This window comes from Coturnix japonica, chromosome 24, assembly GCF_054131305.1.
Source record: "Coturnix japonica strain WE chromosome 24, WE-NBRP24, whole genome shotgun sequence".
Lineage (NCBI taxonomy): Eukaryota > Metazoa > Chordata > Aves > Galliformes > Phasianidae > Coturnix > Coturnix japonica.
In genome coordinates this window covers 4,137,450-4,149,921 of record NC_140686.1, presented here as the reverse complement: position 1 = coordinate 4,149,921, position 12,472 = coordinate 4,137,450, and the positions used below count along the sequence as shown (strand labels likewise).

The following is a 12,472-nucleotide window of genomic DNA, read 5'->3' as shown; positions in this document are numbered from 1 at the left end:
GAGGGAAACCAAAGATTGATGAGTGGTCATTGCATCTCAGCTGTGGGTCTGGGCTCAGCCCGTGCAGCAGCACCTCGGGGCTGGGGCCGAGCCCGGTGCCCGGGGCTGTGCTGCCTGCAGGAGGCTGCGGGGCTGTGGGGCTGGGGCAGCCGCTGTGGGACAACAAGAGCTAGTTGTAGGTTACTGTTCATGTTTTAGTGTTAGGTGTAGGTTTCTGTTCCTGTTTTAGAGTTAGGCATAGGTTACTGTTCGTACTTAGAGTTAGGTGGGGTCCTACCAGCAGATGGCAGCAAACAGCGCTCACTCGGTAAGCACTCGTCTGCTTTCTCACCCAATGACATGAGTGCTGCTTCATGAGTGCAGAGGTCTGTGACATCTCCGATGGATGGGATTTGCATCTTGTGACTTCTCTGTTGCAGATTGTTGAGGAGCAGAGCGTGAGTGGCTGTGAAATGCAATTGGGCTTCATGGAAACAGTCCGGAGCTGTGTCTGGAGCTTCCTGCGTGGCCATTGTAAGGTAGGTGTGCCTTACTGTAAGCGTGTGCTGAAGCAGTGTTGGTTAAGCACAGCTCACTCCTCTGTCTTCAACAGATCAGCTTTCTGCGCACTTTATTTCTGTGTCTAGCGTTGTAGAGCACAGCAGCAGCAAGACAGCAAACACGTCCACAACCAGGTACGTGAACATGGGAAACTTTAATTCTGTGAATAATACTGGTATTAATATTAATAAGGCAGTGGTCACGCATGTGTGATGGAGCTCAGGGATAGGTTTATTCTTGTTTGTTAAGCTCTTCCCTTATTTGACGTCCACCCGTCCTCTCTTGCTTCTCTTCCCCCCACCTGCAAGTGCAGCAGTACTGAAAGCTGAGGGCTCTTTTCCTAGGCAGGCGGGCAAAGGCAACTGAAATGCAAGTTTGCTGTCCCTCTTTGTTCTCGGGTCAGTAGGCCCTGGATATCTTCCCAGCACCTCTCTATGTCAGCCTGGAAGTGTTTGCTCGCAGGAAGTAACCCCATTGCAGTGCCTGAGACTAATGATGCCTTTTTCCCCCCTTACAGCACGCAGCCTCTGTGAGAGCAGTGGAGCAGCAGCTGTCTGCGCTATGGCTGCTGAACTGCATTTCTCACCACCTGAGATCCCTGAGCCCACGATATTGGAGAACATGCTGCGCTACGGACTCTTGTTTGGAGCCCTTTTCCAGCTCCTGTGTGTGCTGGCCATCATCCTGCCAGCTTTCAAGTCCCCAAAGGCAGTAAGTAGCGCTGTGTGAGACTGATAGGAATGCTCAGGCAGTCGGCTGGGAGGGAACTGTCTGTAGCTGTTGCCGACGGCAGTGTGCCCCGGCACTGCTGAGAGTGCCGCACTTGGTTCTGTCCTTCCTTCCGCACGCCAGCAGCCTTGAGCTGCCAGCTCATCCTATCCTGCAGCTGCTGCTGCGCCCTATGAGCTGCCAGGCAGAGGGTCCACCCTCCCAGCACGGACCGCCTTGCTAGAGAGGACTTTAGGCTCTGGTTTGCATGGGATTTTTGGGAACTTGACAGATGTGGAGTTTCTAATGTGCCCTGAGGTCAGGAAGGCAATTTCCTGTGCTGGTCTCCCAAAGCTGCTCGGTCAGGTGACTTGAGCTCCCAAAGCAGCTGTCAGCCAGTTGTTAGAAAGTTCCCTGACTGTTTCCCAATTGCTTCTTGCAGGACTCAGAGGGTTTTGAGTCTAAGATGTGGGAGATGGTGAAGAAACCCAAGGCAAGTGCTGCTCAGCTGAGAAGCAAGAAGGAAAGCAAAAAGAAACAATAAGGGCTTGAGCAGGAAGGCACAAAGGACAGCAGAATCACCTGGAATGCTTCCTCAGAGGTGCACCAAAGGACACACACTGCATGGTCTGGTTTTCAGGCCTGGTCGTGCTTTCCCTTTCATGGACTGCGGAGAGGAACTAAGGAAGCTTTGTCTTTAGTCATTACCAGTATCCCGCCTATTTGATTTCATATTGAAATGTATTTTTGATGCATTTTGCATCTCTCTATTGCAAATAAAAGTGAAACAAACATTTGAATGGTGGTGCTGCCTCTTTCATTAGCTGCTCAAAATGTGCCTGGCTCAGGCTGGCAATCACAGGGTCCTGATGTGGTCGGCTTCACGTCCCTCCTGGAAATGGAGCTGCTTGTCCCACGTTTCCGTGTTGGTGTTCCCAACTGGTGGCCTTTCAGCCCATCTGGAACTGCTGGCGATGAACTGTGAGCATCCCTTGTTCTCTGAGGGCTGAGAGAAACAAAAGCAGCGTGGGAGGAAGAAAGGTGTCCCTGCGCCTTGAGCTTGTCTCTATTCTGTACTTCTGTAGATACTGTATATCTAGAGCTTGTTCTTTGAGAATGATGACTGCTTTGTTTGATGTGTAGTTTCTGGCCCTCATTCGTCCTATTAATGCGATAGAACTGACAAACATGTTTGTGTTTAGGTTGTTTGTATGCTCTATTTCTTATTTTCTCCGTATATGCACTGTCCCCACGATTTCCTGTGCATGTGATTAATTCACATGACAATAAACAGAAGAGACACTCTCCATTTCTTAGGAATGATGCTTAGGTTCACGTACAGATGAGCTTCTTAGTTTTAGAGGCTTCAGGCTTTGGAGACTACCTTGGTTTGAACAGCAGAAGGCATCAGTGTTCACTTCTCAGCAGCACCAATCTACAAACCTGAGTAATAGCTGCTTGTTGCTCTGTTTCTGCAGAGCCTCGCAGCTCCCCATGCACTGATTACAGCCTTTGGAAAGGCAGCCAACTCACTTTCCTTGGGAAGCCACACAGATGTGAACCGTAATAGCCCATTGACTTTAGAGATGATTGAACAGGACTCTTTGATTAAAGGATACTGTCAGATGCGTGTCTGCCCCTCTATTATCTGGTGCTCTGTGTTGGAAGCTTGAAGCTAGCACATCTTGCTCTGCTGTTTTCTGTGTGTCCTTTTCCAGTTGGCAAGCTCTGACTGCTAGAACCCAAGATGCTAAAGCAATATTTAGACTCAAATGCATTTAATGAAAGGAGGCAATCTGTGTGTGTGCGCTTTCTCCAATGAGACTGGCACTGTTCCCTCGTGTCTTTACCAGATAACTAGACTTTATTTCCCATGGCTGAAATATGATCTGTCATCTGCCCTGAAGGAAACAAGCTTTATAGCTTAGGATTCCTTGTTAGTCCAGGTGAAGAAAGCTTTGCCTTCGGTGCCCTGCCTGGATTTTGGTCTTGGTGTAAAGGCTCTGATTGTGACATTCTGACTGCTGTTTTGAGGCTTACCTTTTGTCTCGCACGTGATAAGGATGAAAATTTAGCAGAAATACCTTTTCAGTGGTTCAATACATGCTGGTGATTCTGTGATATCTTTTTCTGGTGTGAGTAATTGTTGTTTAGTGTTGGTTTTTGTCCTGCTGTTAAAATGGGGGTGTTTTTTCTCTACAAAGCCTGATTTAGGCACTTAAGCTTAGAACAACCTCTGTGGTAACAGGCTGTGTGTGGATTCACACTCATCCAGAAACACATGCAGAGGAAGCAGGGATGGTGCTGCTCAGGTCTTACTAAATGTAGGCTCAGCCTGATGTAGATGCATTCCAGCGGAGATACCCAGCACTTACGTACTTTTGCTTTCACATAAATGCCCGAAATGAGCTGGGCATCAGCACGTTGTTAGAAAGCTCCCTGACTGTTTCCCAATTGATTCTTGTAGGACTTGGAGGGCTTTGAGTCTAAGACCTGGGAGATGGTGAAGAAACCCAAGGCAAGTGCTGCTCAGCTGAGCAAGAAAGCCAAGGAAAGCAAAAAGAAGCGATAAGGGCTTGAGCAGGAAGGCACAAAGGACAGCAGAATCGCCTGGAATGCTTCCTCAGAAGTGCACCAAAGGCAACGGACTGCGTGGTCTGTTTTTCAGGCATGGCTGTGATTTCCCTTTCGCGGACTGCGGATTGGAACTAAGGAAGCTGGAAGGGAAGGGCTTCCAATGAATTAGCAGCAAAGAGGACTTCACCTATTTGGGACTTGATATATGGCAAGAGCTGAAGACACTGCATTCCTTTAGGGTCTGTCTCTTCAGGGCCAGGGACGGTCTAGTGTTAGCCTGAAATATGGCTAGAAGGGTCTGGAGAGAGGTGGTGTCGTAGCCACAGAGTCTCTGTAAGGCATCTGGAGCTTCCTGATGCCAGCTCACTGCTTGGTTTGTTTGATCACAAATGAGTCAACGGGAGGAGAACCTGATGTGTTAGGTGCCCCAGAGCTTACAGTGGCTTTGAAGAAAAGGGTTCTGTGGTGGGGCTGCAAGTCTGCCATCCTTTTGCATACACAGACTGCCATCCTCAATTGACAAAAGCATTGTGAGCCCAGGTCCAGCAGCAGCGCTGTGCTGTGTCTGTTCTCTACCAGAAGACTAGCAGCACATTTGCTGGAACCATCAGTGTGAGAAGGACCGCGTTTGCTTCTCTCCCTTGCTGTTGGTGGATGAGTCAGGTGGGCAGCATGAGGAGAACAGAACAAAGCATGCGAGACAAAAGCACTCCGAAGTTGCTTGGAGATCTCAGGACAAAGAAACATGACAAAAATATCTGACACCAATTACATATAATCTTTGTTTCAAATTAAAACAAAAGTAACTTTTTAAAAGTCATGCTGCCTCTTTCTGTTTACTATGAAAGCTTCTTGAGCTCTGTAGAAACACAGGGATATCCATGGCCTGTTTACGAGAGTGACACGTTTAGGGGAGGCCTTTCAGCTCCTTCGATCTGTGTGAGGGTGGTTGGCTCAAACTTTCAGGCATGCGTGAGTCTGTGCTTGACTTGGAAGCAGCAAAATGTCTGCCAGAACACCTCCACCTTCCTGGAAAGAGGAAACGGTGCGATGTCTTAATTAATTTGCCTCTCATGAGGGATGTTGGCTCCAAGAGCCCCCACGGAGGTAGCAAAATAAAGGCAGTGTTTGTTAATAGGATCGGGGGATTAGATGGGGATTCAGTCAATTGATAATGGGGATTTCTGTAGGCCCCATGGCAAGTGTAGCTGTAGCAGGGAGCTGCCTGGCAGCCACTTGGACTGCAGGAGGAGCGGTGAGCTGGGTGAGCTCTGGCTGGTGTTACTTGGTTCCCTCCCCAGAAGAGGAAAGGAAGGAAAGACTGTGCGGTAAGTCCTCAAATTCCCAGGCATCTATCTCAAGCAGTTTTTCTCTTCCATTTTTGACTGTTCAAGCAGGTCTCCCTCTCTGACCACATGCTGTCCCGCTCACAGTGCATCCTTGTGCTCTTCCAGTGCAAGCTGCATGATCCCTTGAGGCAGGTTAATAAGCAGCTCATGACCCGAGTTCCAGTTCACATCGTTCAATTAAATCCCTATTAATCCTGCTCAGACCTAATTGACTTTCATTCTCATACATGTGCTTCTCTCTGCTTTAGAGATGCTCTCTGCTGATGTTCCCCACTGGCAGCAGCGGAAGAGCCAAGGCTGTCTGTGAAGAGAACCAATACTTCCTTCTTGCTGCTCTGGAAGTTTTGAAGCCAAGATTCTTTCCCAGCCTGGTGTAAAAAACATGAAAAGAGCCCTTTGGTGTCTGGGTGCCAGGGAGTGTCAAGGCTCCGTGTGGTGATACTTAAGGAGAAAGCAATGAGGCTGTAGGAGGGGAGGAGGTGGTCGCTGCCTCTGTTCATGGAGGTAGTTCTTCCAGGAAGGTGTTCTGTTGCTCACAGCGTGTTCCTGCAGGGATCAAGATGACTGTATTGATTTTGTTTGCTTCTGAATCTCATGAAGCATTGGACTGACTGCAGCAAGGAAGTGGGATGATGAATGGAGAGTGCTGGCGTTTGGATCCTGGCTGCTTGTTTGGTGATGAGGTTGGCTGCCGGGTTTGGTGCTCTGAAAGGATCTGACCCTCCTCATCCTCAGACCAGAAGGGATGATTTGGCTGGGGCCGTCCCACAAGAGATACGGAAGCAAACCAGTGTCGGCTTTGGTGTGTCTGAAACTGCTGCTGACTGCAGGGCAAAGGTCCTGCTCTCCTCCAGTACCTGTAGCTTGTGGCTTTGAGCAGTTCTTCTAAGTTTATGGAGTGGTTTTGTGGCTTTTGTTAAGTGGATCAGAGCAGTCGCTGGTCAAAACGTCCCTTGTTTGGGCTGGCAATTACAGGGTGATGATCCTGCTGGTTTCACATCTCTTCCTTTAAATTCAGCTGCTTTTCTCATCTTTCATTCTTGGTCTCCCAACTTCACCGCCCACCCCGGTCTGTCACCACACATCAGTGCTGTGCAGTCCCCACCTCTGGTGATGTTCACTTCCTTCCCCTCAGCTTGTGGGGTTTCACTCGGAGCCTGAAGGCCCTTGTGTGGCTCTGGAGCTTTCTGTACCCTGTGTGAACAGCAGCTGGCTGCAGCCAAAGGCCCTCAGACTGCAGCTGAAGCAGAGCCCAGTTGATTCCTGCACAGCCTGGGTCCAACCCACCTGCCAAACACAGAACCATGCTGCTGTGTGAGAGCCTCCAGGCCGGACAGAAGGATCCCAGCATTAGTCCCCCCGCTTGGCAAACCTTAACCAGCCCTAAGCTCATAACCATGGGTTCCTGATGCTGGCCATGCTAATTGCTTGCTGTCACACCCACACTCTTTGCATGTCTGCCAAGCTCAGTGATTGTAAAATGATAGAATTCCTGAGCTGGAGGGTCCCTGCGAGGACCACTGAGTCCAGCTCCTGGCTGCACGCTTCAATGGCTCCAGGTGGGGATGGCAAAAAGCTGCTTGAGTTCCTGAAAAGATCAGAGCAAAGGCTCTGCTGCATCTGTCTGCGACTCAAACACCACCACTGTGTTATTCATAATAATAATTCCTACAAATATAGTTGGAATTTGCAGCGAGCAAAGCACAGCTCACCTCAGGAACTGAATCAAAGGCTGGCACAGTCTGGAGCACACACCTCTGCCTGTTTTGCTGTTGCCCGGGCAGATTGCAGCTTGATGACATCCAACAGCAAAGCAGTTCTCCTTCAGCAGGTATCTTCTGAACTCACAAGCACCTCTGCACTGCAGAGTAGCCCTGTGTTTAACAAGGCTGTCCATCATTCACACTGGTTTCAGATCTGACATTCCTCTCCTAGCACCCAGGACCAATGCTTAGTCACTTCCCCGTGAGGAGGAATGACTTAGCATTAGGTAGTAGATGAGAACAGGATTCTTTCCTATGTTGCTCCCTTATAAGCTCAATAACCACATGCTGCATGTGGGTAACAAGAGCCAAACAGGAGCCGTTCCATCCCAGACTACACCTACAGATGTCTCCACAAGGTCCGTCTGAAGAGTCTCACAGCTGAAGGTCCTGGGACTGCTCTTCTTCTCTCCAAACACACAGTAGCTGAGGAAAGCTCCCTATTAGCTGAAGAGACCAATTTCAGGACCTTCACTGACTGGAGGAGCCACTGTGGGACACAGGTGTCCCCTCCCACTCACCCTCTCTCCACAGCCGACCATGGTGCAGCTCTTGAAAAGATGACGGAGCTGTCTAAATCAAACCCTAGCACTGACTACATAAACAAATACATGGACTAGCTGCATGAAGAGCAAGCAGCAGACATTGCAACAGCAGGTCAAATGCAACCTCAAAGATTTACTAACGAAGAGTCAAAATGCTACATTTCCATGGGAAGCCTAAAACGGATCAACTCAGGTGTGACAGTGGCTCCCAAGGCGGTTCTGCTCCACACATTGCTGGTGCACTTGCTAAGACACCTCATCTTTGTCTTTGGACACTGGGAAAAGGGGAAAACATTTTGCTACTGGTATGTCATTCTTGGGAATGGGAAAGAAAGTGAGTGTGGGACTTGGGTCACATCACTGCAGCCTATGGAGAGCCCCTGGGGTGTGTAGCTGCCCTGCAGCACTGCACTGCCGCTCCACTGCTCCAACAACACCTACAGCAGCTGTGCACATAAAGATGGCAGACTACAGGGAGTGCCATGCAGGTGCTGCGGGGCTTCATCCCCTAAGCCCGCAGTATCAGCAGTGCCCAGCTGGCTTTGCTGCACAGCCTTATCACCTGAGAGTCTGCAGACTTGGGGGAAAAGCTCAGCAGCTGCGCAGCTGCCGAGGTTCCATGTCATGCCCCGGCCTGCACACAGCCCGGCTCTCCCTGCTCTGCTCTCCCAGTGTTTCCCGCAGCCCCTGTCCTGTGACCAACATGAGCGGGGCTCGGGCCCAACGCCCGCTCACATCCCCAGCAGGCAGAAATAGCACACGACAGAAACCCAGCCTACCTGCAACCCCCAGCAGCAGTTCAATCCTTCATTTCTACACTTGTGCTTCGTAACACCAAACCAATAACGACAGGACGAGCATCTCTTTGAGTCATTTTATAAAAGTATTTGACTTACAGAGATATTGTTACAGTTTCCTGAGTACTGGAAATTACAATACAAGGAAATTTCCACAATTAACTTCATACAGTATTTTACCATCCAGTGCTGCTGATCCCTGTTCATGTCCTTGTTCAATGGAGCAATACACAAACAGTGATGCTGGAAGAAAATGAAGACACCACAAGAATCAGGGGCTGGAGATACCAACAGAACCATGAGCTGAATTCACAGACAGAGCACAGCATGTCAGAATGATGCAAACAAGACAACTTTAACAGGCTTTTCTTTTTCAAGTTTTTTTTCTTTTTCTGGAATAGAAACACATTAAAATATCAGCTCCCGCTGCTTGATCAGATGAAGACATGACGCATTTACTGTGCAGCTTCATATAGGAACACCTGAGCTACCTGGAGCAATAAGGCTTTGTTAATTCATCCATCAGCAGCTCAGCATCTCATTCAGTTTTTCATGTCATTTTCATAAGGCAAACAACGAAACAGAAGTTACTTTCATGTTTGAGAATTGGGATTAGTTGGCAGCTACATACGAGTATGTATTTGTTATGCAGTATGAATTCACACAGACCAGGTTGCTCAAGCAGTGCTGGGAGCAGTAAAGTCATTCATCTCAGCTGGAAGTCCAATATTACCTGCGGTAGCAGATGCTGTGGGGTTATCCACAGCATCCACGGGATGTTTCCTCCGCATCCCCATAAGGAACAGCAAAGTGCACCAATGGTTCATAGGAACAACGTTTTATTTCTACAGAACATGCTATAGAAAAACCAACAGACTTGTTGGCTTACAAAGCAAAACGTTTAAGTAAACATTATTTCAGACTTCAAGAACGTCGCCAATTGAACACACTGGCAGTTTTACTTTCCTCTTTGGCCAAATGCAGCATTTCACAGACTGCTTTTCCCAGCTGACTCTTTGTTTGCGGTACATTAAAGTAAGTTCTGGTGCTTGGGATATCCAGCCCACTTTCCTCATCCAATACAGCAGGAAAGACACAAACACGCCACTTAAATTAAAGAAAGAAAACATGGAGTAAGTGGAATCCGAGACTGCAAAAATATATACAAGCATTTATCTTTTTCCTGAACTAAACATTTCAGCCATAAAAATATTCAACAGCTGTACCCTATAGAACTAGGGCTAAGGCTATTTCAATTAAAACTGCTTTGTGTTTTAAAAATATAGGGCTGAAAGCCTTTTGGGTGATACTTATACATCCACGGCATGTCTAGGTTCCCTACGTGAATCATAAATCATTATGCAGAACACAAACTAGTTGTCTTAGCTTAATCTTGCATTATCCTGTTTAATTTCATCTCTCCTGTAAATATGTTAGATAACTAGATTTCACTGTCAGAATTAACATAAACAGAATATTCATAAGGCTTTTTTCTTCTCCTTCTGAGCTGTATACGGTAAAATACCCATCCAGTGCTTTGGAATAGGCAGATCTTCCTCCTAGTAAAACTGTGAAGCAAGGATAGCTTTCACCGCCAGCGAGAAGGTTTCTGAAAGTGCTCGGTAGAAATCCAGAGTTTACGTGGATAAAACCTCAGGATAACATCCATTTACTTACACGCAACTATTGTTAAATAATCCAAGTCAAGTCTACTTTACTATGAAGTGTGCAACAAGCAGAAGAAGCGAAGAACATCACGCTGAGTTCACATTCTTCAAGGTGCAAATCCCAGCTATTCCTGCCCAAAACCTTCTGTTTCTTCAGTTGCAAATAACAGCTTTTCCTTCAGCTGCTCATAATTCTTATAGGCTGGAAGGTCCAAGCGATTGAAACTGAAAACAAAGAGAAACCTTAAGTATTGAACAACAGTTTAAACCACCAAATATCCATTAGGAACACAGGCATATGAACTGTCCTGTTCAGAAGGAAAACTGCATTTGTACCCTCTAAAACACCTGTATCTTGACATGCACTTGTCTATGAAAGTGAGAGTTAAAGCACAACAAGCACCTGAGCAGCGATAACTTTCCAGAACTGGCAATGTATTTAGTAACAAGTCTCACCTAATCTCTCTTCTGTATCGGAAACTTAAAATCTGAGCATCTTCACAAAGCACCAGCGTAACTGAGAAACTGAGCAGAAGCTACATTTTCTCCAGCCAAGAGGGAGCATGAGCATGGCTATTTATTTTCATTGCCAAGATCGAGCGTGGTGATAATGAAAGATCAATCCCAAACTCTTTAAAAAAAGGACAACCTTAAGTACTAAAAGTAGCTTTATGTTTTTAGTGATGTGCAGATCCATGGCGTTTACAATGGAATCAGCTCCACAACAAAACTGCTTTTCAGAAGTTCAACTATTACTCAGCAGAGCTTACTGCCATAGCCCAGTGCTTTGCTTTCACACAGTCTCAGACACTTCCATATCACACCCACTTCCTAAAATCTCAAAGTAGATTTCCATCCATAAGAACAGAACCACAGCAGAGTTTGATCCTTCGTACTTACCAGGTGTGACTTCCAGGTAACCAGTTTTCCTTTCCAACTTTCTCAATGCAAAATTTTTGGGGTCTGTTGCTCCCTGTACAAAAATCAAACAATGAATTCTTAGGTCTAACTGCCTGTGTATACCAGTAGGTAATACGTGACAACAGCGCGTGAAAACAAGACTATAACTACTTGCAGAGCACAAAGACATTTGTCTCTCACTACATCCCTCTGAAGAAATCCACGTAGTGAAATGCATAAATATGAAGCGGTTTTCAAAGAAACTCAACCACTGAATGACATCGTTGGTTTGGTACTGGAAGGGATCTCTGGAGTTTACCTAGTCCTGCCACGTCCAAACCATGGATCAAGTCACTGATGCAAGGCGTGTTCACATTCCATCCATCCCTTTTTCTATCACCGCTCTACCAATATGCAAGACTCAGATTCCATATAAATTCATTAAAAAATACCCTTAAACACACAGCTTGGTCCTTATTAAGAAAAAAGGAAATAACTTGAGCATAAAATGCATTAAAGAGGGCTCGTTACCCGTGAGGTCAGCAAATCCTCCCACTGGTAATCTGCACGTTCCAGTAACGAACTGTAGAAATCTCATTCTCTTCTCATTATCTATTTATTTCCCAAACTGAAAAATAATAATTAACACTGATGTCAAGTTTAATATTGAAATGTTCACTTCCCCATCCCCCATGGGACAGCTGGATTAGCAGTTATCATGTACATTTACATGCAATGTATCTGTTGAGTAATTCTGACTATTGCTCACTAAGCTGTTGCTGTGTTCTTGTGTGGAAAAAAGAAGTCTACAAACCTGCCAGAACCACAATATCTGTCTGCAGGTTCTGCTATCATGCCGGTAGATGGTATTGCCTCTGCCAGTCATTCAGATCAATTTCTTGAATTCCACACAGGAGCACCTTTAGGGAAGAAAAATTTCATAAACATGGAAACTACGAGCTACTACTTTGCTTCTACAGCAAGACTATTGTACTGAAATACTACTGTACTTCAAAGCACCCACAATCACAGTACGCTTGGTTTTAATATTAAACTCTTAAACTTCCACAGCAAATAATAACATCCGTGGCAACAAAGAAGATACACCAGTCATGAAAACGAATGCATTTAGACTTATAAACCATACTTTCTCATTGCCTAACCATACCATTCTGTGCTAGAAATACGATGTTCTGCTGCAGAGTATAATTTGGAGAGACCAAAAGCAGCTAAAACCTGCTCCACTCTGTAATTTGACCATCCGCTGATATTTGGTTCTTATCTCCCTTGCTTTCCAGTCACTCACTCTTCCCTACGTGAATCATAAATCATTATGCAGAACACAAACTAGTTGTCTTAGCTTAATCTTGCATTATCCTGTTTAATTTCATCTCTCCTGTAAATTTGTCTTCACAAATAAAGCGTTACTGAAAGGAAGAGACAAAGCAGTGACATAACTGACTGTTATGGGGAAGAACAGAGCTGGGAGCCGCCCGTCCTGATGTGCATCCTGTCCTTCTGTGCCGTGGGTGCTGTGAGGAAGTGAGCACATGGGAACAGGGTCCTCAGGGACTGCAGGGATGTCCCCGTGGCTCTGGGATGTACCTGAGCAGCTGCCTGGGCTCA

General features: G+C 46.6%; 1 protein-coding gene and 1 long non-coding RNA gene across 6 annotated transcripts; one reads left to right on the top strand and one right to left on the bottom strand.

Moving 5' to 3' along the window:
* Positions 1 to 51: 51 nt before the first annotated feature.
* On the top strand, positions 52 to 2,048 carry LOC146757083 (protein MANBAL-like). Of its 3 annotated transcripts, none has more exons than XM_085523435.1 (4): positions 52 to 518; positions 635 to 674; positions 1,058 to 1,251; positions 1,691 to 2,048. In XM_085523435.1, exons 1-4 carry the CDS (start codon positions 354 to 356, stop codon positions 1,790 to 1,792), a joined length of 501 nt encoding a protein of 166 aa, XP_085379561.1. In that variant the 5' UTR covers positions 52 to 353; the 3' UTR covers positions 1,793 to 2,048. The 3 variants fall into 3 exon arrangements, 2 of the variants coding, with proteins under 2 accessions (XP_085379561.1, XP_085379562.1); XR_014937010.1 differs by having other exon boundaries at positions 65 to 518; positions 593 to 674; XM_085523436.1 differs by lacking the exon at positions 635 to 674 and having other exon boundaries at positions 68 to 518.
* A 6,294-nt stretch (positions 2,049 to 8,342) lies between these two features.
* On the bottom strand, positions 8,343 to 12,057 carry LOC146757082 (uncharacterized). 3 transcript variants are annotated; one of them, XR_014937013.1, is made up of 5 exons: positions 11,661 to 12,049; positions 11,378 to 11,474; positions 10,847 to 10,919; positions 9,957 to 10,171; positions 8,343 to 9,386 (listed from the first exon to the last, which is right to left on the bottom strand). It is a non-coding gene; the product is annotated as an uncharacterized LOC146757082 (long non-coding RNA). The 3 variants fall into 3 exon arrangements; XR_014937012.1 differs by having other exon boundaries at positions 8,343 to 10,171; positions 11,661 to 12,055; XR_014937014.1 differs by lacking the exon at positions 11,378 to 11,474 and having other exon boundaries at positions 8,343 to 10,171; positions 11,661 to 12,057.
* Between the last annotated feature and the right edge of the window lie 415 nt (positions 12,058 to 12,472).